This window comes from Melampsora larici-populina (assembly GCF_000204055.1).
Source record: "Melampsora larici-populina 98AG31 unplaced genomic scaffold MELLAscaffold_32, whole genome shotgun sequence".
NCBI lineage: Eukaryota > Fungi > Basidiomycota > Pucciniomycetes > Pucciniales > Melampsoraceae > Melampsora > Melampsora laricis-populina.
The window spans coordinates 20,085-46,459 of record NW_006768796.1 but is presented as its reverse complement, the minus strand read 5'-3'; the positions used below and the strand labels follow the sequence as shown (position 1 = coordinate 46,459).

General features: G+C 39.2%; 5 protein-coding genes across 5 annotated transcripts; 4 read left to right on the top strand and 1 right to left on the bottom strand.

The window, feature by feature from the left end:
• Window positions 1-9,786: 9,786 nt before the first annotated feature.
• On the top strand, window positions 9,787-10,765 carry MELLADRAFT_108784 (uncharacterized protein; the record flags this gene model as incomplete). Its single annotated transcript, XM_007412775.1, is given in 2 exon segments — window positions 9,787-9,920; window positions 9,940-10,765. The coding sequence occupies 2 exon segments, from the start codon at window positions 9,787-9,789 to the stop codon at window positions 10,763-10,765; spliced, it is 960 nt and encodes a 319-aa protein (XP_007412837.1).
• A 398-nt stretch (window positions 10,766-11,163) lies between these two features.
• MELLADRAFT_108783 (uncharacterized protein) lies at window positions 11,164-11,666 on the bottom strand (the record flags this gene model as incomplete). Its single annotated transcript, XM_007412624.1, has 2 exons — window positions 11,164-11,196; window positions 11,286-11,666. The coding sequence occupies 2 exons, from the start codon at window positions 11,664-11,666 to the stop codon at window positions 11,164-11,166; spliced, it is 414 nt and encodes a 137-aa protein (XP_007412686.1).
• A 1,304-nt stretch (window positions 11,667-12,970) lies between these two features.
• Window positions 12,971-13,309, top strand: MELLADRAFT_124483 (uncharacterized protein; the record flags this gene model as incomplete). Its single annotated transcript, XM_007412776.1, has 2 exons — window positions 12,971-12,973; window positions 13,055-13,309. The coding sequence occupies 2 exons, from the start codon at window positions 12,971-12,973 to the stop codon at window positions 13,307-13,309; spliced, it is 258 nt and encodes an 85-aa protein (XP_007412838.1).
• A 2,656-nt stretch (window positions 13,310-15,965) lies between these two features.
• MELLADRAFT_108782 (uncharacterized protein) lies at window positions 15,966-16,521 on the top strand (the record flags this gene model as incomplete). Its single annotated transcript, XM_007412777.1, has 2 exons — window positions 15,966-16,320; window positions 16,496-16,521. The coding sequence occupies 2 exons, from the start codon at window positions 15,966-15,968 to the stop codon at window positions 16,519-16,521; spliced, it is 381 nt and encodes a 126-aa protein (XP_007412839.1).
• A 4,580-nt stretch (window positions 16,522-21,101) lies between these two features.
• MELLADRAFT_65170 (uncharacterized protein) lies at window positions 21,102-21,680 on the top strand (the record flags this gene model as incomplete). Its single annotated transcript, XM_007412778.1, has 1 exon — window positions 21,102-21,680. The coding sequence occupies one exon, from the start codon at window positions 21,102-21,104 to the stop codon at window positions 21,678-21,680; it is 579 nt and encodes a 192-aa protein (XP_007412840.1).
• Window positions 21,681-26,375: the final 4,695 nt, after the last annotated feature.

The following is a 26,375-nucleotide window of genomic DNA, read 5'->3' as shown; positions in this document are numbered from 1 at the left end:
AGAGTGGAAAGAGTTCTAGAAAAGACGGGGGAAAACAAATGTATGATGAGCGGTGAGAAGACACCAGATCGTAGGGGTTTATATACGCAAGCAAGTAGGCTGGTGAGATCTTCAGACGGCTCGGGTATGACAAGACCCTTTGAGATTGACCGCTCATGTGACGAGCTTCCCCTTCAGGAAAATTTGCCATTGTGCTGTGAGAAAATAAATGAAAACAGTGAGGGATGTGAAAGGAAAACCGGACTAACCTGGCCTGAGACGTTTGATCCTTTACGTCACTGATGATTTCAACTGCTGCTGTACTGCTAAAGTCGTTCGAGATTTGGAGTCTGGACTGCTGGAGTGGTTCGAGAAGGATTTGGCGGATCCAGATCAAGAGGTGCGATGAAGAGGGAAGAAGGGCGAAGGAGATGTCGCAGGCAGATCGGAGGGGGAGTGGGGATGAGATGTCGCAAAACCAAACCAGCTGTCGCAGGAAAACTTGAAGTGTCGCTGGCCAAAAGTGTATCTGTCGCTGGCTATGTAAATATATACATATGCCGGGCGACAGGCTGTCGCGGGGCCGGTTCCGACAGGGTTTTTCACGCAGTGTCATGTGCTCAAAGTTCACGCAATGAGTCCATCATCACCCTCAATATACCCAAGCTGCTCGAGTAAGTGCATGACAAGCTTCAATAAAATGAAGCAACATTTTGGAAACAAGTTGAACTGACAAAACTTGATCCAAAAGAGAGAGAGTGTGTGTTTTATATTGAATTCCTTGTTTACTTTTGTATAGGTATTCATTTCTTTTTGGGTCTGATGGAGAAGATAGATGCACTAGAGGTAATTCTGTTCCAAGAAAATTCTATTAAGACCATGGACAGGAGGGGCTTTGAAAAGGGGAGAGAATTTGGAAAGGCAAGCTGATTCTGTGTATAGATTTTCAGATGAGGAAGAAGAGAACTTTACGGGCAGAACTGGGACAAGGACAAATTAGGACCCAGACATGCTCTCGTAAGGTCACACTCTCAAATCTACCTTCACTGGGATTGAGGTCACAAGGCCAAAGCGAGACAAAAGTAACACCAAAGTTGTATTCCTGAAAAGCCTATATAAAAGAACTATCAATAAAAGAAAAGCTACTAATAGAGAGAGGAGGAAAAGAGTTCCTCAAGAGAAGAAAACAAAAGGGAGAGAGGATGGAACCTCTATATAGAAACTCCCTGTACAATATTCTGCAATCCTATACACACTTGTAACACTACTCCATAACCCATACACCTCCCTTACAGCTCTATGGTATGTTACTCCCCACTTGGGTGGGGATATGGAGCCAAAATGGGGGAAATAATATTCCCCAATATAGGACAGAAAACCACACAAGCTTCAAGTGATACTCCCCAAAAAACCATTTTGATCAACATCATAGCCCACTCCCAGGGTGGCTTTTTTATATTTGAGGCATACAAGATTGTAGACCTGTCAGGAAATGATGAGGGCCTTAGGATAGTGGGACCCATGAAGATGGCAAAATAGCTTGTTGAGCCCCTTTAAGTCCTTTTGTCAATTTTAAGACCCCTAAAGGGTAGCAAGAATCCTTTAAAGTCTGGTTAAATTGACTAAAATCCAGTAAATCCCAACAAAATGCAATTTCAATTGAGCACACCTCACTTTTTCTTTTGAGCACCCCATGTAAGTTCATTATTTTTCTTCCAATACCGTACCATTTACTGATTGCTGCTGATATTTTGCCTGTAGTCCCACATGAGCCATGTCACAAAGAATCTGATAAGCAAGCTACTAACACATTTTGTAGACTTGCCAATGGCACTGGAACTGCTTTGAAAATATCAATCATTGATGAAATTTGTCAAATTCTTGATATTGAATTAAAAAAGAAACACAGATACAAACAAGTAAATGATATTGTTATGAATCACCATCCAACACAGACACCTCAGTTCCAAGCGAGCACAGAAAGGTTGTTGCTGTGCTAGTCAAAGATTCCAAAACAGCAACTGATACATTGATATCTTTATGCATTGCTGGAATATTTGTATCTAGCTTAAATTGGCTTATGTTTGAAGGAATACTACAGCTGATTATTAGCAGCCCGCAGAAAAACCATGTAGGTGCTGTTTTGGCAGCAACTACATGGGTTTTTCCCACACAAAAGCGCCTACATTGAGGATGTAGAATCTGGAAAACTTCAAAAATTGAGATGTAGGCGTCATTTGATCACAACTACATGATGTAGGTGCTGGAAAATGGAACCTATGTGCTTAATCTGGGATGTAGGCACTTTTTTCGAGTGCCTAAACACCAGGTCCAAGTACCTATTTTCTGGAAAATAACCCCACCACCAACAAGCCCATCTCCCCCTCTCCAATTGTAAAGACCTGTTGTGGACTTAATTCTGCACAGTTCTAAAAGTCAAAATCTGAATAACTCTGGTTATAGAGGTTGTGTAGGCATGTTTTGTACACCAACAGGTTCTGCCAGACCTTGTACAGTCGGTGACAAAAAGTTTACGTACCTGTACTATAAATGACCAATTTGGCAACTCTCAAAAAGCATATTGTACTCAACATCTCATGTACTTCTATACCTTAAAGCGCACGATCTAGATGGCCACTTGTCAGAGTATCTATGATCAAATTTCAGGATGTGTAATTGTAATGTAGACTTGGGAATCTTGATACCTCTGATGATGGGTAATCGAGTGGGAGAAATCGAAGCTCAAATAACTTTGAGTACAGTGGCTTGTTCAGCCTCGAGAATTTCTACTTTCTCTGGATCCTTGATGTCATTTTCGGAGAGCGTAACATCTTGACTTATGTATTTAAATAGTCTTCGACCTCTTAGATAAGTCTTGAGGCCTAGGTTCCAGTCAACCTTATTGGAGTCATTTAGTTTGGGAATTTGTCCAATAAGAAATGATGAGTGATTGTTAGAAGAGGATTGAGTGTTTGTTGTCATGATTGACTGAGTTTGAGTTTGGATAGGGTTGGTTGTATGACAATGTCAAAAGCTCAATTCCTTCTTCTAAGTTATTCCTGTCAGCCAGTGCGGGGTGACAGGAATGTGGGGTAGTACAATCGATAAGGTTCCGAAGATCAGCGAATAGATTTGAATTGATTGAATTCATTAAGTTTCGAATTTATCAAAGGTCGAAAAGAGTATTTTGAAAGAGTAGGGTATTTCAAGTTTGAATGGAACGGATTCTGTGCTAGCAGAACCGTGTTCAGAACTTTAATTTACCGTTGTTTGAATCTGTAGTCAAGCTGGTCGACTGGGCTCATAACCTAATGGATCAAATCCCTGATCAGAAAACAAACAAAACAAACAAGGCTCAGTCTAAGTGATAATATATCTAAAGGCAATCACTGATAAGATAGAATAGGGATGAGGTGTTTAGTTGTGTATGAAGAAAGCTTAATGAATTGCTTTATCATAAATAGAAACAAATAAAGCAAGAAACATAATAAATAATCAAAGACACTATCATACCTGATCAGAAAACAAACAAAACAAACAAGGCTCAGTCTAAGTGATATTTAAAGGCAATCACTGATAAGATAGAATAGGGATGAGGTGTTTAGTTTTGTATGAAGAAAGCTTAATGAATAAAAAGAGCTTTTGAATAATGAGTAGATCAGGAATATAAGAAGCGTTACAAACAAAGGTTAGGTTAAATCTCGTGTGTATGAAATGGAGATATATATTTGTAATAAGACATAACATGGTTAATTCAGTAATAAGAAAAGAACACTAATTATTGTATGTAAATATCTCCAACACTTTGTAGGTTGGTAACTGTAACACTGGGTTCAGGGACACTTGGATGATAAGAGTAGTTGCAATATTTATTAGCTAAATTGGAATTGTGATAATATTTTGTTGAAATGTTATTCTCAAAATTGGGAACTTACTGGTAATCAATTTCTGAGTTAGTTGATATTGAAGTCACTGAGGTGCTGACTGGTAGCTTTTCTATTGTTGAGAGAAAATGCCAAATGTATTGGTGTGCTTCTACTATGGTTGCTGGCTTGATAGGAATAAGTTTGTTTGTAAAAGGATGGATATGTGGAAATTCAAAAAAAGGAAGTTCTCGAAAAGAATCTAAGATTGATAGTGAAATGATGAAATGTTTATGTAAAAATGTTTAATTTGTTTTTAAATTTGTTTTTAGTGTTTGATGATTCTTTTTATGAATCTTAAAATGAGAAAGGTGAGGTTCAGTTTGTATTTTTTTAAAAAAGAAAAAAGGAACTGAGTGAGAGGAGGCCCCCAAATGTCAGCTTGAGTCTATGAAAGGTAGACTAAACTGAATGTAAACGTACCTGAGATGATATCAAAAGGTTGTTATCGGCTTTGTTACAATAAAGGGTGTATCTTTATTGAGGTAAATTTGAGCCTACGAGTTAAAGGTCAGGTGTTAGTTAGTGATTTCACTGACAAGGGTAGTAACAAGAGTGAGTACTCATGTCAAAATAATCAATATTTTTGACTGGTCTGCTACAGGAGGTTACAAAGAGTAATCCTTCCTCAGGGTGAGTCAGTAAATTCTACTCCTGACATTAAGAGTTCTTAGCGTACAGGGGATCTTAGAATTATCTTCGACTAGGTATTTGGAAAGAGCAAATAGATTCCAGTTAAACAGTCAGTTTTAAATGGAACAATAAAAAATGCTTATAACAATGTGTAAACAACACAAAAGATGATGATGAAGAATAGAATTGTAACAAGTAAGTTATGAGTTCTAGTCTAGATGTTTTTGGCTGGTTTGTTTAAATTGTTCTAAAGATGTTTTTAGGTTTCTAAAAGTTAAGATTGTTGGATGTGATATAGGATGGGAAAAAAGACACTATACGTCGAGATAAAGATGGTTATTTATACTTTATTGCTGGCCTGGTAATTTTTCTTTTTGGTGTTATTTGCAAAGAGTTTGCCTGGTCATGGTTTGATCCTGAGCAAGTGATTCAGACCCTGACTGGTCATTTCGTTTCATAACGTTGGAGAGTTCCTAGTCAGGGTTTTTAATTTATCAATATCAATATAGTCTTGACTAGGGTCTTGGTTTATTCTTTGTTGCCTTAGTTAATCAGTTCTTCTAATTATCTTTTTGTTCTGATGAGGTTCTTTATGGGCAGGGTTTTTATTCATTAATTCACTCTTGAAACTTGAGTGTGAGTTGTGGTGGCTTCGAGGCTAGTCCTTATTCTCGAAGTTGTTTAATTAAGGGGTTTTTGTCTTCCTAAGGGTACGTATACTTACCTCTAGGTTGACAAAAGAGACAATTTAGGGTAGACACATGGATTGAAATAAACTGTGAAATGATAACATCAGTATACAGTGCGCAACCTTAGGTTTAAAGTGAGGCATACAATAAGCAAAATGATGGGTATCTGGAGGTGAAGAAATAACTAGTGGTAGTTTGACAATGAATTGTTTGAAGGTGAAAAACAAAGTCATATGATCAAGAGGAAATATTGGTCAAAATTGAAGATAGGTTGGATACTTCATGAGGCGCACAAAGAATGCAAGGAACATTGAAATTTCATGTAGAACCACATATAGTATTAGGTTGATGCGGCAGAAAATGAAATGGGATGTATGTGAAATAAAAGTGGATAAAGAAAGAGCTGAACTGCATTATAGAAAATATTCAGGTGCAAGTGAGGAGCTTTTGAATTGTAAGTAGGCAGGTGAATATCAAATGGACCATAACACTACCATGGCGTATAGATGCAGGCTTCATGCAAATGGAAATGAAGAGTCAGTGGAAATTGTGAACTTTTTCCATACACATTTTTAAAGCAACAAGTGAGGTTTCTATTTTTAGTGGAATGAACAAAATGGGAGGTTGAACAAATTGATAGGGCAACAGTCAAAGCTAAATGTGGCAAAAGGATATCAAGAGGAACATCAGAGCAAGGAATAGGAAGAAAAGATTGATGAATTTAATGGCAAGAACCTGAACTCGATTTGCATCTAGCAAGATAGGTGCAGTGTCTCGACAAGGAGTGTATCAAGCCAAAAATTAGAATTTTGGAGTATATATAAACACCATCTTCAAGGGTGTTAGCACATCCACAACACACACCTTGCAAGCAAGTCATGATTTCAAAAGATCTCTGGTGGCTGAGACTGAGGTGTGTTGTAAGAAAGTGTAAATTTGTAAAGCCCTTCCTTTGAGCAAAACTTCAGTCTTGTGCTCCTTAAACCTAAGGCATAAGTGCTGATATTTTGTTTAAAGAGAGGTTTATGAATATACATTTATCAAATCTACAGAGATGATTATTCCATTTCTATTTTGCATTCAACACGCTTGAGATTGCTAGACAACAGTGTTTGATTTTGAGGATTTGAATAAGTGAATTTGATGATTTATTTCATTGGGGTGTTTAGTTTATAATCAAGTTCCTGGTGAGCATATGAAGAAATCAGTCTAGATGTTCAAAAGCCTTTTGCGGCAGCAATATGGATGATTTATAAAAAAAATGAACACACCAGAACCTCACTAGGTGTTAGGTGAGGAGTGACATGGCATTGAATCCCGCGATATTCCAGTGGTATGGCTAATTTATAACAAATAGGTTGACATTCAAATTTCTCAGCTCTAGTGAAGACCATATGTTTCAGGTTAGGCACTCCCTCCAAAGCATTCAAAAAAGCCAATCTTGCAGCCGCTTGCCAAAACTTTCCACTTGAAGATATGTGTGTAACAATTGTTCTAACATTCTTGAAGATTGGAAGGTGGAGCCAGTGAATACCTGATGACAGTTCATCAGGAAGAAAGTGACTTCTAACAACTTGTAAGTTTGGAAAATTCAAAAGTGCAACATCCCCCAATTGATCAGTAAATGATAAAGTATAGAGACCTTCTAATGTATCTTTTATGGGTTCAAATATTGGTTCCAAACCTCCAACACGGCATCTATCAGGAAGAAGTTCGATGATCTTCAAAGTACTTTGCGCAGTTTGAGTAATACGAGAATATTCTTTCAATTCATAAGCACCTGACGACAAGGAAAAGCAGCGCAAATTTGATAAAGCAGGAGGTTTGATATTTAAACATTCTGGGATACCAATAAGTGACAAACACTCAAGTTCAGGCACCACTGAGAGTATTTGTGATAATGTATCTTCGCTGTAAATTGCCCTTTCTTGGCCTTGTTCAAAAGAGATAGATAATGATTGTAAATCTTTAATTGTCTGAATAGCTTTGATCAAATTAGGAGAAACTGCCATAAGATCTCTGAATTGAATCGTCAACGTCTTCAAGTCTCTACCGAGTAATCCAATCAATCTTGCTGACTGTTCCATTGAAACTCGTGGTGCTCCCATAAAACCTGCAAATTGAGACATGATCAATTGATACTCATCATCAATTCTTGAGGATATTTCGATGCCATTGATTTCTTGTTCTGAATACCGGATATTTTCAATCGTAAGTCTTCTGACCGGACAATGAGAGGGTTCAAATAAATCATCATTCCAATTGTCTATAAACACTTTTGCACGTTTCGGATCATCTATTGAGATTGATTGAAAATAAAACGGTACCACAGCTATTGACCAAATTTTAGAGATTAATCTTAGATTTATTAGTTCTGTATATGCTGAAGTGGTAAGCTTAAGTTCCGAAGCCGCTGATGCAGGTATCTGTTGTTCTTGGTCTAATTGTTTGATAAACTCCTCCAGGATTTGATTGATGATTTCTATCGGGATTCTACCGAAGTCATTCATCGTGTCTACAAGGTCGTTCTTCGTTCCTCCTTTTAATAGAGTAGGTCAATTTGAATTGTAAAATTAAATCTGGTGGGTGCCTCTGAAGTGCAAGTCACATGGTCCAGAACCTCGATTCGTTCAAAGATTGTATGTCACAGCACTCGATTGACTTGTGGGCGAAAAGGTGGATGGGTTGATTCGATTGAGTTTGAATCGAGATTCGCTATCGATTGAAAAAGGTCTTCTGTTGTACTATATGGATACCTTGGGTGTGGTCAACGGGTTCATAATCCCGATTGAAAATGATTTGTAGCCTGTGTCAAGCCCGAGTAGGTCTTGTTAAGCTTACAGTAGGGCCAAGTGCAGTCCATACAGGCTGCCGTTCGCTTTCCAAGACCAACTTCATCGGTTGTTCTGCTAATTATCCACACTCTTCCTTTTTCACTCGCTATTATTCTCAAACACAAGGCAAAAACATCTTGATTCGTCTGGCTTCATTCTGCGTGTCCAAACCGCTTCAATTTGGCTCTGCAACCTATCGCAATCTTGAAGCCGAGGTATATGCAATTTGATGAAGTCAAACACCGAGCAAAATGCCCACATCGGTAAAAATGTTCCCTTGAAATTTGTGGAACTTGAATCTGTTGCTCGCTGCTTTCGCAATGCATATCGAAGTTTTACAGATTTTCAAGGAGAGGTGAACGGTCGAGACCTCAGACGAGTGATGTTCTATACATCTATGTATGGAGTACCAACTCAAAAGCCGTTGGAGATCAGTATGATTCTTTATCCACGACCTTAAGTTCTCTCTATGACGCGCGAGTCTATAGTATAGTCGGAATCCCAGACTTTTGAAGGACTTGAGCTTGGTCGCGTATAAAACGAACGCACGTTCAGAGTTTCTCACTTGAGCCCCATGTGGACAACACAAGCTTTCATCAGACCGATTCAAAAAGACAAAATACGGACAGCTTGACAAAAAGTTGAGTCGAATCTTCGCAAATCTGTGGGTCTGTCCCGGCGGCTGCCCGTTACGAAGTGAACTCCCGTAATGAAGTGAACTCCCGTAATGCTTGAATTGATCAGAATCATTAAACTTGCAGTTTGTATCAGAGGCGCTGATTGGAAGACGGACTTTGTCGTCTCTTTCTGTCGCGCAAATTTGACACCTACGTCTGCAATACTTCTTTGTTGCCTGCCCTGTCTGCCTTGAAATCTCAATTATCTATTGGAGGTCCCTGTGATGAAGGCTCGACGGTCTCTGTTCCACGCGAGTGTTCCTTGTGTTCCTTGTTGTGTTGATAGTGTAACTTATCCTAGATCTCCGCCTGCAGTTTTGAAAGTGAAGATCTTGAGTGTTTACTGCAATAGGTACAAATAGGTTCAAATGAGCATGTCCCGTGATTGGACTCCGAGAAAGTGTTGATCCATCTTGCTAATTATCATTTGAGATGATCGAATAGTTCGGCGAGACATAGATGAGCTGGATCACAATCCACCTCAAACAAACTACATTAACAGTAAGGCGTCAAACATCATCAAGCAATTGATTGAGAAAACAAAGGATGGATCTAGAAATGCATACCACGTACGTGTTGGTGTGGCGAGTTATCGAAAAGTCCGCCGAGGAAAGTGAAGACCATGAGTATCCACTAAAACTGATTTGAGTGAACAAAAAAATGCGGCCAGAATCCGCGAGCCGAAATGGCACTTTAAAAACGCAGGGGATGATATGTTCAGAATATAAAAAGGTCTTAGTTGAGCTGGAAATGTATATTGTTCACTACAACCTGATATTGCTTACACCTCGAAGCAACTCTGTATCACCCGCGGTTGAAACCAACATGATGCTCAGCTCGGAAAGAATCGTCATCGGAAGAATTATATCATACCCTACGCTATTGTTCTTTGTCTTGGCTGATTGGAGGGTGAACGGATATCGTCAAGGGAGAATTCTGATGCTGACAAAACACATTTGACAAATCTTGATTTACCATGGAGCTGGACAGAAAAGCATGAAAGAATGAAAGAATGAATTGAGCATGTAAAAAAGCATTTATGTATCCAGAAATGTCTAGAAATGCATACATTTCCCTCACAAATGTAGTCATTCCAGCCTGTGTAACTCGAAAGAAGTCAGCAAGATCTTTGATACCAAGTAATGTTCAGCTCGCCAGATCAGCTCGCCATAATGTTTGTGAAAGGTAATTGCTTTTCATACAGAAAATCAGCAGCTGATTATGTGTCCAAGTACTGGATGCTGAAGAGGGATCAGCATATCATCAGTATAAAGCTTTTAAAATCTCCTGTTCGCAAAAGATCACACACTTCCTTTTTACCAATACTTCACCACCTGTCAGACCACCAACCATCTTCTTGTTATACTAGAATCACCCCTTATCTTTCATCTTATCTTTCACCTCTTTTATATCACACCGCTCTCTGCTACCTCCTTTCCACCTTTTCATCAATGTCACAATCTATACCAACCACTACGTCTTACTCCGATCTCCTCAACATCATTCACTTTATTCAAACTATCTTAGACGATCAAGCCTCATCTTCCAACATTCCTCACGAACGACTTTTACCTTCTTCTATTCTTCATATTCTAGATGCAGAATCTTCAATCCTAGACGTCGAGGTCCGCGATACCTGGGTTAATGGCGAGTTGGACGTTTGGATTAAAGCGACTGAAACCAGGAGTCGTATTATCAATGATCTTGAACCAATCCTCAAAGAATATGGTGTAGGCCTTCCCTTAGTCAATTATCTTCCTCAGCGTAGTTCTCCAGAATGGTTTTCTCTCTATGTTTTTGTTCGTCATACTGCCGACCTCTCTCATGTTGTTCATCAAAACTCTGACTTACCTGAAGAAGATCAAGACAAGTGCCCTATCTGTGCTGGTATCTTTCAAGCTGGCGATCGTTATATTCCTCTCTCTTGTCATGCTTCTCATTGGCTTCACGAGGCTTGCTTGACTGAATTGGCGGTATACTCTCGTGACTTCTTATGTCCACTCTGTCGCGAACGTCCTTACCCTGAATAGATAAATTTGATATTTGTTGTCTTTTCGTTCTCACATACATCTTATATCTATCTATTTTTTTAATAAATCCAAAAGTATAAAATCAACTATCCGTATTCTTGTAATAACTAGGGCGGTAACTGGGACCTTGTTCATTAGTTGTCAATTCTGATATTTTCAATATGTAGCTTATCCAACATAACCAAAAGTTAAACAATTCGAAACTATTGACCATAATGTATTGAGATGTCATTTGGATGAGAGAGAGCGAGTTTACATTAATCAGATGGTCCCGAAAAGAACCAGTGAGTCTGGTTCTGAGTGTTTCTTCATCTTGTTTCTAAATCAAAAACTGGCATTGTTAGAAACCATACAACAACAGAGAATGAGTGATTTGAATAAGTTAATCTGATCATATATTACATTGGGCCGTTCAGTTCATAATCTAGTTGCTGTCCATTGAATGAAGAAGTCAGTATGAAAATTTGGAAAGACTTTACGGACAATGAGTTGTTCGAGTTATATTAAAAATTAAACACACCATGACTTCGCTAGGGGTCAAGAGCTGAGTGACACGGCATCTAATTCCAAGAGATTGAACTGCTTCGAAAAATGTAGGAGTAATAGTGTGACTTTCAATGTTTTCATCTTTAGTGAATACAATATGCTTCAAATTGGGCACTCCTTTCAAAGCATTCAAAGAAGCTGATTTCGGAGCCCATTGCCAATACTTTTCTCCCGAATAGATGTCTGCAACAATTGTTCTGACATTCATCAGAACTGGAAGGTGTAACCAGTCAACACCAGATTCCGGTTGCTCAGGAAGAAAGTGAGTTCTGATGACTTGTAAATTTGGAAAATCTAAAAGTGCAACATCTCCAAGTTGATGAGTGAATGATACTGCATATAGACCTCTTAGCATATTTCTAACGGGTTCATAAAGTGGTTCTAAACTTCCAACACAACTTTTACCAACAAGTGTTTTGATGATCTTTATTTTTTTTTCGCGGTCTGAGTGATACAAGACTACCCTTTCAAAGCACAGGCACCTGCTGGAAAAGAAAAGCAGCGCAAACTTGATAAAACAGGAGATTTTATATTGAAAGATCCTGGGAGATGATGACGCGATATACACTCATATTTTGGTATCACTGCGAATAATTCTGATAATAAATCTACATCGTAAAGTCCAAGTTTTTCGCCAGGTTCAAATGAGATGTATAACGATTTTAAATCTTTGATTGCTCGGATACCTTTTGTCAAACCGGGAGAAGATGTTATAGAGTGTCTTATAAGTTTGACCTTCAAAGTCGTCAAGTTTGCCCCGAGTGAATCAATGAATCTTGCTGATTGATTCAATGCAACTTGAACATTCACACACAAGCCCATCGGGCTATAAGATATCTCGCATGAGCTCTGACACAGTGGGTACTGAGTACCATCTTCCACAAATCAATGATAAATCGATTGATGTCCGGTGTCAGATTTCCACCGCGATCGAGAGTAAAGCAAACGTGAGAATTGAGCCAGCACAATGGGCCTTTTTACGAGGTGATGACTCATGTTGCTGATCACAATAATTCAAAGCGATGTTGCCAGGCAAATAGCTTCGAGACAACCGGCCCGACTGATAGCCTTTGTGCCTACGGAAATGAAACATGCTCCTCAGTCGAGTGTCTATGTAATGAACTCCCCACGTTAGACAGTTTCTCGTCATCAGCACTTACATCATGAAGACAAGAAGGCTGGCCACTCGTCGCTTGAATATTCAAACAAAGATCAGAGTGACTTTTACCTCGTGAATCCATGTCTACCAACCCCCGATGCGGGCTCTCATGATCGCGACAACGTGCAAACGTCCCCACCAGTCATTAAGAGGGTGTGTCTGCAGTGTGACCGAAGTAAGTTGGAAGGCTGGTCAGAGATGAGGATTCGTCGTCTCTGAAGGGCTTCCTTTTGCCTATAAAAGGGCTCTGTTTGAAGCTCAAAGTCCACATCATCATTGATCATCATCCAATATTAATTTTACTTGACTGAGACTGGATCTCGTTCAGCTATTACAAACTATACCTTGTGATTACTCCATTATCTTTTCACTTACTCTTCCAGTAAATCACTTACCTGACCTAACTTTTTCCTCTAAAACCCTTTTGTTCCTCTAGAAGAAGATTATCACTCAGACTATTATCCTCAGAACGAAACTCATCAAATCCAAAACATATTAAGATGGTCAGTTTTTGAAGTCTCACAAGATAATTTCTTGGTGACATGTGAATGTTGACATGAAATTTTCACTTTTACTTGCGCTAGATGTCTCAACGGTATTTCAAACTCCTTGTGGTCTTTTTGGGCCTCTTTGCAATGATTGCATCCATTGCCGAAGGGAGAGGTCGGCACCACAGTGGTAACGGTGGAAATACCGTCCCAAAGCCTAAGCTACCCATGTGTGGAAATAGTAAAGCAAAATGTACCAAAGGCGTACCTGGGTGTCCAGCTGGTCAACCATCGTGTGGCGAAAAAGGCAAATTCCAAAAGTGTAGCGTGGAAATTAAATGTCAAACCTGAGGTCCTTTCATTCAAGAGAGATTTTCTAGTGATGATTCATTCAAAACGCAATCCTTAAGTTGATGTGTTTGTCTCGAGTTCCTGGATTCATTTTTGAATCCAATGGGATTAATAGGAGTCAACATGAGGTCAATATATAATGGAAGCTTTTCTTGAAAAATTTAATGATATATCTTGATTTCTGGTAATAAGCTCACCGAATCATGTAGTAGTTCCAAGTAGTCTTCACCAGACAGACCTGAAAATGCCTTGGATATTCTCCTTTTTGTTATTCTTCAAAATGGCTCATCATATTTCAGGCAAGGAGTTGAGCTGTGCTTCCACAGTGCTTGAGTTGAGAGCCACTAATTTTGAGGCACATCAGAATCAGATGTCTAAAAAAAAGTGACACAAAAACTGTCCAGATTCTGTCTATTTCTTGACTCCATGATCAGAAGTTGGGTGGTGTAATGATCCTAATACTGAGGTTTATGTCTATACTAATTTGCCCAGATTCTACTTTGTATCCCACAATTGGATAGCAGCAAATAGAAACTATCAAATTTGAAAAGATCAGAAAAAGAAGAAAGTTGAAGAAAAGAAGAAAACATAAATTCTCAATCGCAAGCTTAAGGGCCTGTTTGGCTGCGTTTCCCAAAAAGTGTTACACAAAAACACTTTTTTGATCTGCCCCTTTTGCAAGGGGCAGATTGAAAGAGTGTAATTTGGTTATACAATTTACCAAAAAGTTGTCCAAAACAGCTATCAAAAGATCGCCACGATCGTGATTGAACTTGACAAAGTTCAATCAAGAGAGGGGCAAAAAGTGTTTTTTGTCTGAAAAACAGCCTCAAGGCTGTTTTTCAGATCAGTTGAAAATATTGTGATATATGATCTGATATATTGATCATATATCGTTGCCGAACATCACGTCTTTTTCGAAACTCATAAAAGATTTTGAATGAAAAAGGCTTTTTAGATTTGGTGGTCTATAACATGTTATGGAGTTTTACAAGTGTAGCCAAACGTAAAGTTCAAGAAGTTGTAAGAGGTACACGTGTAGGAAGCTAGTAATGGGTTGTAGTCATGGGTTTAGACAGACTGTAGTTTACTTTCCTCTTCCACACCCGGCTCTGGAAAGTCCTCACTCTTCTGAGGCCATTCCTGGGACTTTCTGGAGCTAGGTGAGTTTCATTCTCTTTTGTTGTTTCCCCTTTAGGGTTTTCTTGGTCCTTTTCATTACTGTGGTTGGCTGACTCTTCTGAGAGCCATTCCTGGGACTTTCTGGAGCTAGGTCTTAGTTCGAAATACAAAAAGAAGTTCTAAACTAGCGCTCTTGAGTTGAGTCTGATGTGAGAGATCTAGATAATCAGTGAAGGTCTACTGGACCTTACAGAAGTCACAAAGTTTATAAGTCTCAAAGCTTAAAAATATAACTAGCATCTCAGGGGCAGGTGCTGCAATCAAGATGTCAACGTTGACACAGCCAGCATATTTGCCTCAGATGCAAAAATCTGTGGAGTCCTCAGATTTTGACTCCAAGGCAAGCTCCATCCAAGGATCCAATCTGAGGCAAGGGCCAGGGCCAAAATTTGTCTTGGAGGTTTTCCTCAGGTGCCCTTTTCCTTGGGGGAGGCCATCCAAGGACTCCTCAGACATTCACCATGTCGGTATCCTTGTAGCACGTTGACGTGCACACACGGAGAGTTTTGAAAAAAAACAGAAAGCTGTTTGGTAGGCTTTAGACTGAGATTGGTGCCGAGCACCCTTTGTGAATGACAGTTTGACAAAAGAATTTTTGGGATCCTTTGTCAGCAGTTGGGGTCAACTGAGTGCCAACGTCCCAGTTGACAAAGGGAAGACATGCCTATTGTGGAGACCTCTTTAATGGGTCTTTCAAGTATGTATTGAAAGCATTTGGTGTGTGCACGTCGACGTGCTACACGGATACGGACACGGTGATTTGTTGCCAAGGGAACTATGCAGGCAGTGTGAGTGAACAGTTTTGATCTTGAAAGAGGTACTCAATAGATGATACCTGCAAGCTTTGATTCTGAACAATACCTTGAAGCACATACCATTAGGAAGCAGACCTTCTGTTAAACCTCATTAGAATAACAATTTAAATGTTTCCATGGATTTAGATATATCTCTAACTAATTTATTGTCAATTGAAAGACTGATTTTTCATTGAAAAGTGAGAGGGGAAAAATTGAGTTGTGACAATGTACCTAGGTCTTGCACTCTGGAGTTCTTTTTCTGACTTGAAAGTTTGAAAATAAACTTTGGAATCAATTTGTAATCTTCTTTTGATCATTAGACACATTTAAGAGCCCAATCACATAAAAATGATGTAGGTCCGCTTTATTTCAAGGTCTATTTGAAAAAACAACATAGCCATTAGGCCATCCTCAAAGAAACCAACATCAAAGATAGTCAAGCAGAAAAGTAAGCCCCCAAACCATACTTACCAAGGATTGGTGTATTGAATTGATTATATGGACTATCAATCAGTCCAAGTATCTCAGTTGATAAAACATCACCAAGAAAACTATAGTGTCCAGATTCAGGTGGACAGAGGCACACACATGCAGCCAGGGGGGTGTGGGCACAGGCGTGCGCAGCTAGCGTCCAAAGATAGGGCCTGCACGCATGTCTGATCCTGGGATGTCCTTCAATGGACGGGTTGGGTCCTTGCCTCAAAGCGACCGGGCCAAGGCCGTTTGGAGGCCGTGTGAGCACCACAATATGGCCTCAGCAGAGAGTGACTCAGTGTGGTTCTCCAGAATGGTTTTCTCTCTATGTTTTTGTTTGTCATACTGCCGACCTCTCTCATGTTGTTCATCAAAACTCTGACTTACCTGAAGCAGATCAAGACAAGTGTCCTATCTGTGCTGGTATCTTTCAAGCTGGAAATTGTTATATTCCTCTCTCTTGTCATGCGGCCTATTGGCTTCACAAGGCTTGTTTAACTGAATTGGCGGTATACTCTTGTGACTTTTTATGTCCACTTTGTTGTAAACAACGGATGAGTAAGCTATACAATTGTAACCACTTAGATTTATTCAAGCAAAGATGCCCAGGGATGATCATATCATTGCAATTATCTGATCATTCAAAAACTGAGCTTGTTAGAAACTATACAACAACGGCGAATAAGGGATTTGAATAAGTGAATCTGATTATCTATTACATTGGACCATTCAGTTCGTAGTCTAGGTGCTGTTTATTAAATGAAGAAGTCAGTATGAAAATTTGGAAAGACTTTACGGACAATGAGTTGTTTGAGTTATATTGAAAATTAAACACACAATGACTTCGCTAGGGGTCAAGAGATGAGTGATACGGCATCTAATCCCATGGGATTGAAGTGCTTTGGAAAATGTAGGAGTAATAGTGTGACTTTCAATGTTTCCATCTTTAGTGAATACAATATGTTTCAAATTAGGCATTTCTTTCAAAGCATTCAAAAAAGCTGATTTTGGAGCCCATTGCCAATGCTTTTCTCCCGAATAGATGTCTGTCACAATCGTTCTGACATTCTTCAGAACTGGAAGGTGTAACCAATGAACACCAGATTCCGGTTGCTCAGGAAGAAAGTGGGTTCTAATGACTCGTAAATTTGGAAAATCTAAAAGTGCAACATCTCCAAGTTGATGAGTGAATGATACTGCATAGAGACCTTCTAGCGTATGCCTGATAGGTTCAAAAAGTGGTTCTAAACTTCCAATACAACTTCTTCCAACAAGCAGTTCAATGATCTTTAATGAGTTTTTTGCGGTCTGAGTGATACGAGAATATCCTTTCAAATCACAAGCACCTGCTGAAAAGGAAAAGCAGTGCAAACTTGATAAAACAGCAGATTTTATATTGAAAGATCCTGGGAGATCATGAAACGATAAACACTCAAGTTTTGGTATCACTGAGAATATTTCTGATAATGAATCTACATTGTAAATTCCAAGTTTTTCGCCAGGTTCAAATGAGATGTAAAAAGATTTTAAATCTTTGATTGCTTCGATAGCTTTGATCAAACCAGGAGAAGATGTTATAGAGTGTCTAAGCTTGATCCTCAAAGTCGTCAAGTTCGCCCCGAGTAAATTAATCAATCTTGCTGATTGATTCAATGAAACCGGCTGTGATCCAATGCAACTTGAACATTCACACACAAGCCCTCGACACTGATCATCGCATGTGGTTGATGTTTCATTCCCTTCGACTTCCTGTTCGGAAGACCAAAGTGCTTGAATCGTGAGTCTTTTGACCGGACAATGAAAAGGCTTGAATAAATCATTATTCCAATTCTTTATGAACACTTTTGCACGTCTTGAGCCATCTATTGAGACTGCTTGAAAATAAAACGGTATAACAGCTTTGGACCATGTTCTAGAGATTAATCTTAAACTTATCAATTCCGTATATGATGAAGTTTGAAGGTCGATTTCCGAAGCCGCTGATCCAGGTGCATAATATCCAGGTGTTCCGTTTTCTTTGTCTAATTTCTTGATGAACTCTTGTAGGATTTGGTTAATAATTTCTAATGGTAATCCGTCGAATGCATTCATTGTAGCTTCCAAGTCGTATTTCTTTCTTAAGTCAGTTCGACATGTCAAATGAAATGTGGTGATTGTGTTCAGGCTTGATCATTCCGTTTCGATTTGAATCCCGAACTGAAAATGATGTGACCGTCGGGCCCCAACACCACCCAGGGTAGGGACCGGGTCGAGTATCTATAAACAGAGTGTTCTGTCTATGAAGTCATGCCTTGAACCTTCCGGAGAGTAGCCGTATCAGTCTTCACGGGAGACAACGGGAGACAACAGCTGTACAGCTTTCTGTACAGTGTGTCTTGATCAATCTGCCTGAAGCAGTACCCCTGCGTTTGTCTGACTCGCAATCGACTCCCATCCAAGCTCGTCACTACCGTTTTATTCTGTCTTTTGCTATCATGCTTTTCAAAAACATCGCCAACCGCTTGAAATCTATCCCAGCGATATGGTGAAATCTTCAATTTGAAGATTTCGTCAGGTTTTATGAATGGTCCATCGCCACGTTTGGAGCAAAACAAACGGAATGAAAGGTCAAAAGGAAATTACCCCATTTGATTCAAAAGAAATATAAAAGAATGAACTCGATTTGAGTATTTCAATCATTTCAAACCCGATTTTGGTTTTTTGAATAGATCGATTGATTAAAAAACCAAAAGTATGAAATGATCTCGTCATAATTTCCACATCGTTATGGTGGATGAAATGTCAGTAAATTCGCAGAAAGAGTTCAACATTATCATAACCCCTCCATTGATTATCCATAAATAGTAGCTATCAGACTTTGCATCCCTGGGATGCAGCTTACATTCTTGAGATGCATGTCTGTACAAGCTCTTTTGGTGCTTGTGTCTGCGGGTAGTGGTGTCTCTCAGTGTCTACTTGGTACTTAGCCTCTTGTTTGTCTCTCGGTCGTCTATTGTCTCCCGTGAAGACTGATACGCTTACGCTCCCGAACCTTCCGCTTCCGAAGACAAACCTCATGGCTCGTTCCTCTCATCTCTCCTCCTCTGTAACTCGCATTGAATCTCAGAAACAGAAGACGAACCGATCGAATCTTTCGAATTAATTTTATGTTTTTGCATCACTCTAGCATACCACTGCAATCACTTGCTGAACCCGAGGTATATCGAACTTGATAAAAATTCAAACATTCAGCAGAACTCTATATACATAGTTCAAGCTCAAGTGTGAAAGAAGCTTGTTTGATCAGTGTGGAATTTGGATCAATTATTCGCTCCTCTAGAGTTGCATCTCACATTCTGTCTGTTTTCCGAAGACACGATTGTTCAGAGCTCAGATTGGTGATTTATTATGCTACTGCCGATCCGCAAGCTACCAGAGATCAATCTGATTATGCGAAGGGTGGTATGATCCCGCATTTGACTGTTTCAAATCCACCAGGACTGGATCAAAGAAATGTGATCGTACCCGATTGTACCTCGTATTCCACATATCTAACAATTTGTATGCCTCTGTAAACCAAAAATCGAACAACCAAGATGTTGTTTTTCTTTCTCTGAACAAACAGTGTTGATGAGCTGTGCAAGCTGGGACATGTAGAATTGTTGGAATACTTGTGTTGTTATCATGTTTGCAAAATTCAGAGCAGCTCAAAAGTGCGAGTTCTGAGTTATATCATTCGAGCTCAAAACCTCAAGTCAGACAATGCACTTTTTATCAAATCAGATCAAGGGAGATGCAGACGCACGAGTAATGAGTTGAGTTCTGAGATTCAAAGCTTCAAAAATCTGGGCGGCTGTCTTTGTCACTGGTTGATATGCTATCGATACATACCGCACCGGAATTGAGGTGAGCGTTTATGATAAGTTGAATTGACTAGCCTATACCAACCTTGCACAGCCTTGTTTGTAGAAGAAAATCTGCTTTTATGACTGAAAATATCGACTTTTTCTGTCGTGCAAATGTAGCGCCCACCTGTTTCACCTTGATTCGTTGCCTAGCCTGCCTGCCTTACTATGAAATCACATTATCTATTGGGGGCGCTCTGTTATGGCGTTCCGCCGGTCTCTTTCGAAACAGAGGGGTTAAGCATTCCTTGTCGCATTAATGATGTGAATGATCAAAGATGGCCCCCTAGAATTTTGATAGTGAAGAGCACGAGTCCCTCCTCGGATGGATCATTGAAGAGAATGCGAGCACTATGTTATCATCGAGGTTGCCAATCCTCATTTGATTTGATCAAGCGCGGCAAGGTATCCATGAGCGGGGATCACAATCTATCTCAGATTAGCCTGAATTCACAATCAAGCATACAAAATCTTGTCATACAATGAATACAGAATGTATAGAAAGTATATGTGGATCTAGAAATGTATACATAACATATAAGTGACGGTTTTTTTGAGTCTTCAAATATTCCACCAAGAAAACTGAAGACCTGAAGTATCTGATAAAACGCATTTTATCGCGTATGTCCAGTGATCAAAACACAAGTATTCTATGATTCGAGTTGACTAAAAAATCAGGCTGAATATCAACGAGCGTAAAGCTTAATCCATTGTAAATGATTCCGAGCGCTGGACATTATGGGAATGGTTTGTTCAGAATTGAAAAAGGTTTTCATGTATCTGAAAATGTGTATTATCTGCCATACCCCGCAAGCCATGACAGTTTAAGTAACACATCATGACCTATGGTTCAGAATGAGGTTCAGATTGGAAATTATTGTCATTGTAAAAACATATCATACTCCGCGCTATTGTTCCTTGTGTTGGTTGAACTGATAATGCGAGCAGTCATCGTTGAGCAGCAACCATGATGAATCACAAACGAAATGTACAACCTACCACTCTTGATGCGGCTGGCAAAAAAGCGTGTAAGGATTGCTTCAGCGAGTAAGGAGTCGTTTGTGGAAAGAGAAATTTCCAGAAATGCATAAATCTCATCAGAAATGTAGTCATTTTGTACAACTCGAAAGAAGTCAGCAAGACCTGTGATACTATTTAATGTTCAGCTCGCCAGAATCTTTGTGAAAAGTAATTCCTTTTCATACAGGAAATCAGCAGCTGAGTATGTGTCCAAGTACTGGATGCTGAAGAGGGATCAGCTTTCGACCAGTATAAAGCTTTTGAAATCTCTTGTTCGCAAAAGATAACACACTTCTTTTTTACCAACGATTCCACCTCCTTTCAGACCACCAACCATCTTCTTGCTATACTAGAATCACCTCTTATCTTTCATCTTATCTTTCACCTCTTTTCTATCACACCACTCTCTGCTATCTTCTTTCCACCTTTTCATCAATGTCACAATCTATACCAACTACTACGTCTTACTCCGATCTCCTCAACATCATTCACTTTATTCAAACTATCTTAGACGATCAAGCCTCATCTTCCAACATTCCTCACGAACGACTTTTACCTTCTTCTATTCTTCATATTCTAGATGCAGAATCTTCAATCCTAGACGTCGAGGTCCGCGATACCTGGGTTAATGGCGAGTTGGACGTTTGGGTTAAAGCAACTGAAACCAGGAGTCGTATTATCAATGATCTTGAACCAATCCTCAAAGAATATGGTGTAGGCCTTCCCTTAGTCAATTATCTTCCTCAGCGTGGTTCTCCAGAATGGTTTTCTCTCTATGTTTTTGTTCGTCATACTGCCGACCTCTCTCATGTTGTTCATCAAAACTCTGACTTACCCGAAGAAGATCAAGACAAGTGTCCTATCTGTGCTGGTATTTTTCAAGCTGGTGATCGTTATATTCCTCTCTCTTGTCATGCTTCTCATTGGCTTCACGAGGCTTGCTTGACTGAATTAGCGGTATACTCTCGTGACTTCTTATGTCCACTCTGTCGTGAACGTCCTTACCCAGGATAAAAAAATGATATCTGCTGTCTTTTTGTTCTCACATACCTATATCTTATATCTATTTAATTTTCTAATAAATTCAAAAGTAAAAAAAAGTGTTTGTATTCTTGTACTAACTTCAACTAGGGCAGTAACTGGGATGTTGTTCATTAGTTGTCAATTTCAATATCTTCAATTTGTATCTTCAACAACATTTTCCAACCCATTCAATACTATAGACCATACTTTTTCCAAATGTCAATTCAATCCAAAAGTGCAAGTCCCGATCTCCAGGAGGTTTTTAGAATAGCCAGTGAGAAGCCATTGTGAGCCTGAGCTTTCCTTTCCCTCATCTAGAGAATCTCTTGATTGAATTTTGCATTCATCTCCCCAAAACGTGTACTGCCAGAAAGGGCATAAGCCGCCTTAATGGCATATCACCTCCCTTACAAACAAACCCATTACATACAAAAAGCTTCATGTAATTAATTAATTACAAGTAGTAATGCTTAAAGAAAGGTGTAAATATCTGATTACATACACCAACAGATAGGTTATCATTTATTATACACAGAATGTGCAGACTGTTAATTTCTACACTTCTCAATATTCAATTATCAGTTATCAGTTATCAATTTTAATTTTGATTTCCACTTTCTCTTACTATGTGTTATTCAAAAGGTACAATCATTGTTCAATAAACAAAAGATTCACAGATCAATTTGGAAGATGATCCTGAAGTAAACTTAACAAAGTCCCATGCTCGCCTCGCAAGGCTGACGCGAGCAAGGGACTTACACCAAAGTTGTACGCTTCATAACCTCAAGGTTGAGCATCTTGCAGGGAACAATCCTCAATCCCCTTTATCTTGGACTAGACCGAGGAATCCGGTATGGTCCAAAGAGAAAAGTTGTTCGCCAGAGTAACACACATGTTGTACAAATCTTTTTTCCCGAGGAAATCATTCCCCTCCGTGAAAAAATTGTCCTCAAAGTTTGGGGCTTGGGAAACATATGTAGGTCAAGTGCGGATCTGTAATTTGGTCAAAAAGTAAAAGTCTTGTCCAATACTTGTCAAACAGTAAAGGTCTTGAGTTGAATTTGGCACACCTCTGCAAAAACAATAACTTCTCAAATTTCAATAGCTTTGTCCTAACTCATCTTGTGTTCTTACAATCATGGCTCTGCTTACTCGTAGTAAGTCTGCCGGAAGTTTAATCTATCCAAAGGGTCCAAGAACCAACCTATTGTGGTAACAAAAAAGGGTCCACAATACCTTGAATCAATTGCGCAAGCAAACACCTCCCTCAGGAGGTCCATCATTGAATGTAGTTTTCGAAAGCAATACAACATTGAGCCACGCCCTCTGAAAGTTGGATGGGTGATCTTTCTCATCAAAATGTGGAACACTTTTCTATTGGCAACTACAGGATTTGGGCAGAGCAAGGTTGCCAAGATGTATCTCAAAACCTTGTCAAAGGCTGATAATCCAATTGTGATGGTCATGAATCCACTGGATGCACTTGGCAACAACCAGCTACCATTTATCATGATCTACTGTGGTTCCCGTGACCGACCACAGATGTTGTGTGATCAACGGTGGCTCGCTAAGCTAAGCTAAGGATTTTTGTCACCTTGGCTTAGCTTAGCTAGAAGCCGCTAAGGAAAAATCCGCTAACACTAATCTTAGTGGATTTCCGCTAACGCTAAGCCATTAGCTTAGCGGGCGTAAAATGACGCCCGCTAAGCCAATTAATTGGCCGCTAAACCGCTAATAGCGGCTTAGCGGCCCTTTTTTGCACTTAAAAGATGTTTTTGTTTGATAGCTAAGCTTCCGGCTTAGCTTAGCGCAGACCCGCTAAAGGAAAAATCAAAATTCCATTAGCTTAGCTTGAGTGCGCTAAGGATTTAGCGTTAGCTTAGCAATAAAAAATTGCTAAGCTAATGCACCGCTAAGCGCTAACTTAGCTTAGCCGTGCCACCGTTGGTGTGATGACTTGTCTTTAGGTGTTTGAAAAAATTAAGGACAGATTCACCACTGCAAGTCTGACACAAAAGTTGTTTACTGAGGCTGTATGCCAAGAGATACTGGATGGTAAATATCAGTTTGTTTACTTAGTGAGTGAAGTAAATTATGTATTCCATTTAAGGAGAGCTATGTCTCTGATCATATTCCTGTATCAGAGTCCGGAGATATTTCTCAATAGCACTCTATTCACAAATTTGTCCTTTCATCCAACATTTCAACAAAGGCTGGCTCTGAAAGTAATCAATGAAGCTCACCTCATATATTGTTGGGGTTTAGTGGAAAGTGGTTCATCTAAGAACTTGGTGTGTTTCAAGAATATTCAAGACAGGGCAGTATTCTGACCAAGCTATGGTAATCTATGTGGTCAATTTCTTGCAACCAATTTTACTCCAATGTTACTCTTGTGAGCTACTTGTTGACCTAAGGCCATGGATGAAAGAAAAAGGAATCTACACCTTGCTTAACACAACCTTAAAGTTCCAACAGCAGAGTTAGTTTGTCCCAAAATCAGATCAACTTGCATGAATATGAAACACCCCTTGAAAAATGCCACCAATTAGAATTTCACGAGCAAAAAGAACCTATTGAACTGAAGACGTTTGTAATAACCTATATCGGTTTCGCTTTCAGGTCTTCTATGTTTCCCTATGTGTATGTTTTTTACTATTTGTCCTCTTTGAACTAGTCTTAAATCAAAGTGAAATCTCACTCAAATTCTTCCCCATCCAAGGCCTGTCTAGAAAAAGAGAAAGCAAAATTGAGCAAATCCAAAACGGAAAAAAATGAACATCATAAGGCATTGTGAGTGGAAAAAGGAGAACAAAACTTTTGTTTTAAATCCTCTCTCATTTATGGTTAAAAACCAGAAGGGATCATAAGATAATTAGGATCATAATCGATGTGGTACCTACCCTGATCAACAAGTAATGAATCTCCTCCAACCAGTGTAGATAAATCAAAGGAATTGAAATCAAGGTAGAATTTGTTGTTCCAACTGAAGATGATCAACCTTTACTTGTACTTGAATTTGATCCTTCTGCTGAAGAACTTGTTTCTGATTTTGTATCATCTTCAAAATAACTTTGGAAGTCACTCTGATTTGATCTTTCTCTTGTCAGACAGGTTGATTGTAATGTAGGGGAACCTTTTCCTGTTTCAAGATCTCTCTGATATGGTATAAGAAGATGTAGAAGTTTTGGTTTGATCTGTGGATTATGCCCAACAAGTAACAAAGGATTTGGATCATTCTCTTCATAACTTGAGAGGGTGAGCATGGCTTTGATAGAAGGGTAGCATCCATGATGTCGAGAATCAATGCTACCAGTTCCCAAAGGCACAACATCAACTGTAAAATTCCATAGAAAGGTGTTGGTGAAGGATAGCCACCCACTGGTACCAGGAAGATTTGGTACCAGCGGGAAGAGGAGACCCTGTCAGGTCCACGGGGGAGACTAACAGTGAGAAAGTTGAGTCAAAATAAACTCTACCTTCCTCAAGTCAACCACTCTTCCTTTCCACTCCACCAACTTCTTAGCCAGAAAGGTGTAGCAACCTCTCATTAGTTTCTTCACAAATTTTTCTGTTCCTCCCACCTGCCTCTACACCCAACCACGTAGACATCCAAGCTGGTTTGGACAACCCACAGCCTCTCAGCCCCCTCACACATGCCAAGTTACTTTAAGATAACTCTTTAAGTTACCTAGCCATGGGTTTAAGGATTATGGTATAGTACTGCCAATTGGTATGAGTTTAATAGTTGTAATAATAATGATAATAATAATAGAGAACTTAAAAAGTAATAGCATAATCCGAATTCACCAATGAAAACATAAATAGACAAGATATGTGTAACTACCTTTTAATGGAATAAGTTCAGGTGAGTCATGTAAACAATTGAATTGTACTAATATTAGTAGAATTGATCAAAGTGATTGACTTGAATGACTTGAACAGTGCTTGGTCAAAATGAGAATGACTTGATCAAATCTACTGAGTTGAATCATAGAGATTTGATTTGAGAGTGTGATATCAATGCTAGATCATCAGTGGAATGACCAGATTGTGTTTGTGTTGTGTTCAAGGACACAATATCATTGTACATTTTTACCCCAATGACCTTGTTCATCATTGAAAATGAAGTGCTGGTTTCAGTGATGGGTGATAAAGAAGAAGTCAGGTCTTTGAGTTCAGGATGAGAGGTTTGAAGTATTGGTAATGCATGGGTATTGAATGTCATTTTTTTTCACTTCTTACCCCTCAAAGTTGGTTCTGGTTCCCTTTACTATGATAAAAATAGAAGATAGTGGATACAATCTCTAGATTGGGGCTAAGATCACACCAAAGTAGGTGATCTCACGGGTTGGATTGCGTGAAATCTGTGTGATTTCACATTGCACAAGCTTTTTATTGCCTGGCACATATGTGATATTACATCACATCTGATTCTCACCATTGAACGTGAGCATGCATGCCACAATGTGACACAATTTTGTTGGAATTGAACACAAACAATTTCCCAACCCTCAACTCACTAATGAACCAAGCCCCAAATTAGCTGGAAGATTTGATGATTTGATCAAATGAATTCCTCATGAGCCTGATGATCATTCCTCACTCTGTTTTTTTTTGCTTTTGGAGATTTGTGTTTGAAATCCCAAATCTAGTGACAGAGTCTTGCATGTTATCTTCAAAGTAGAT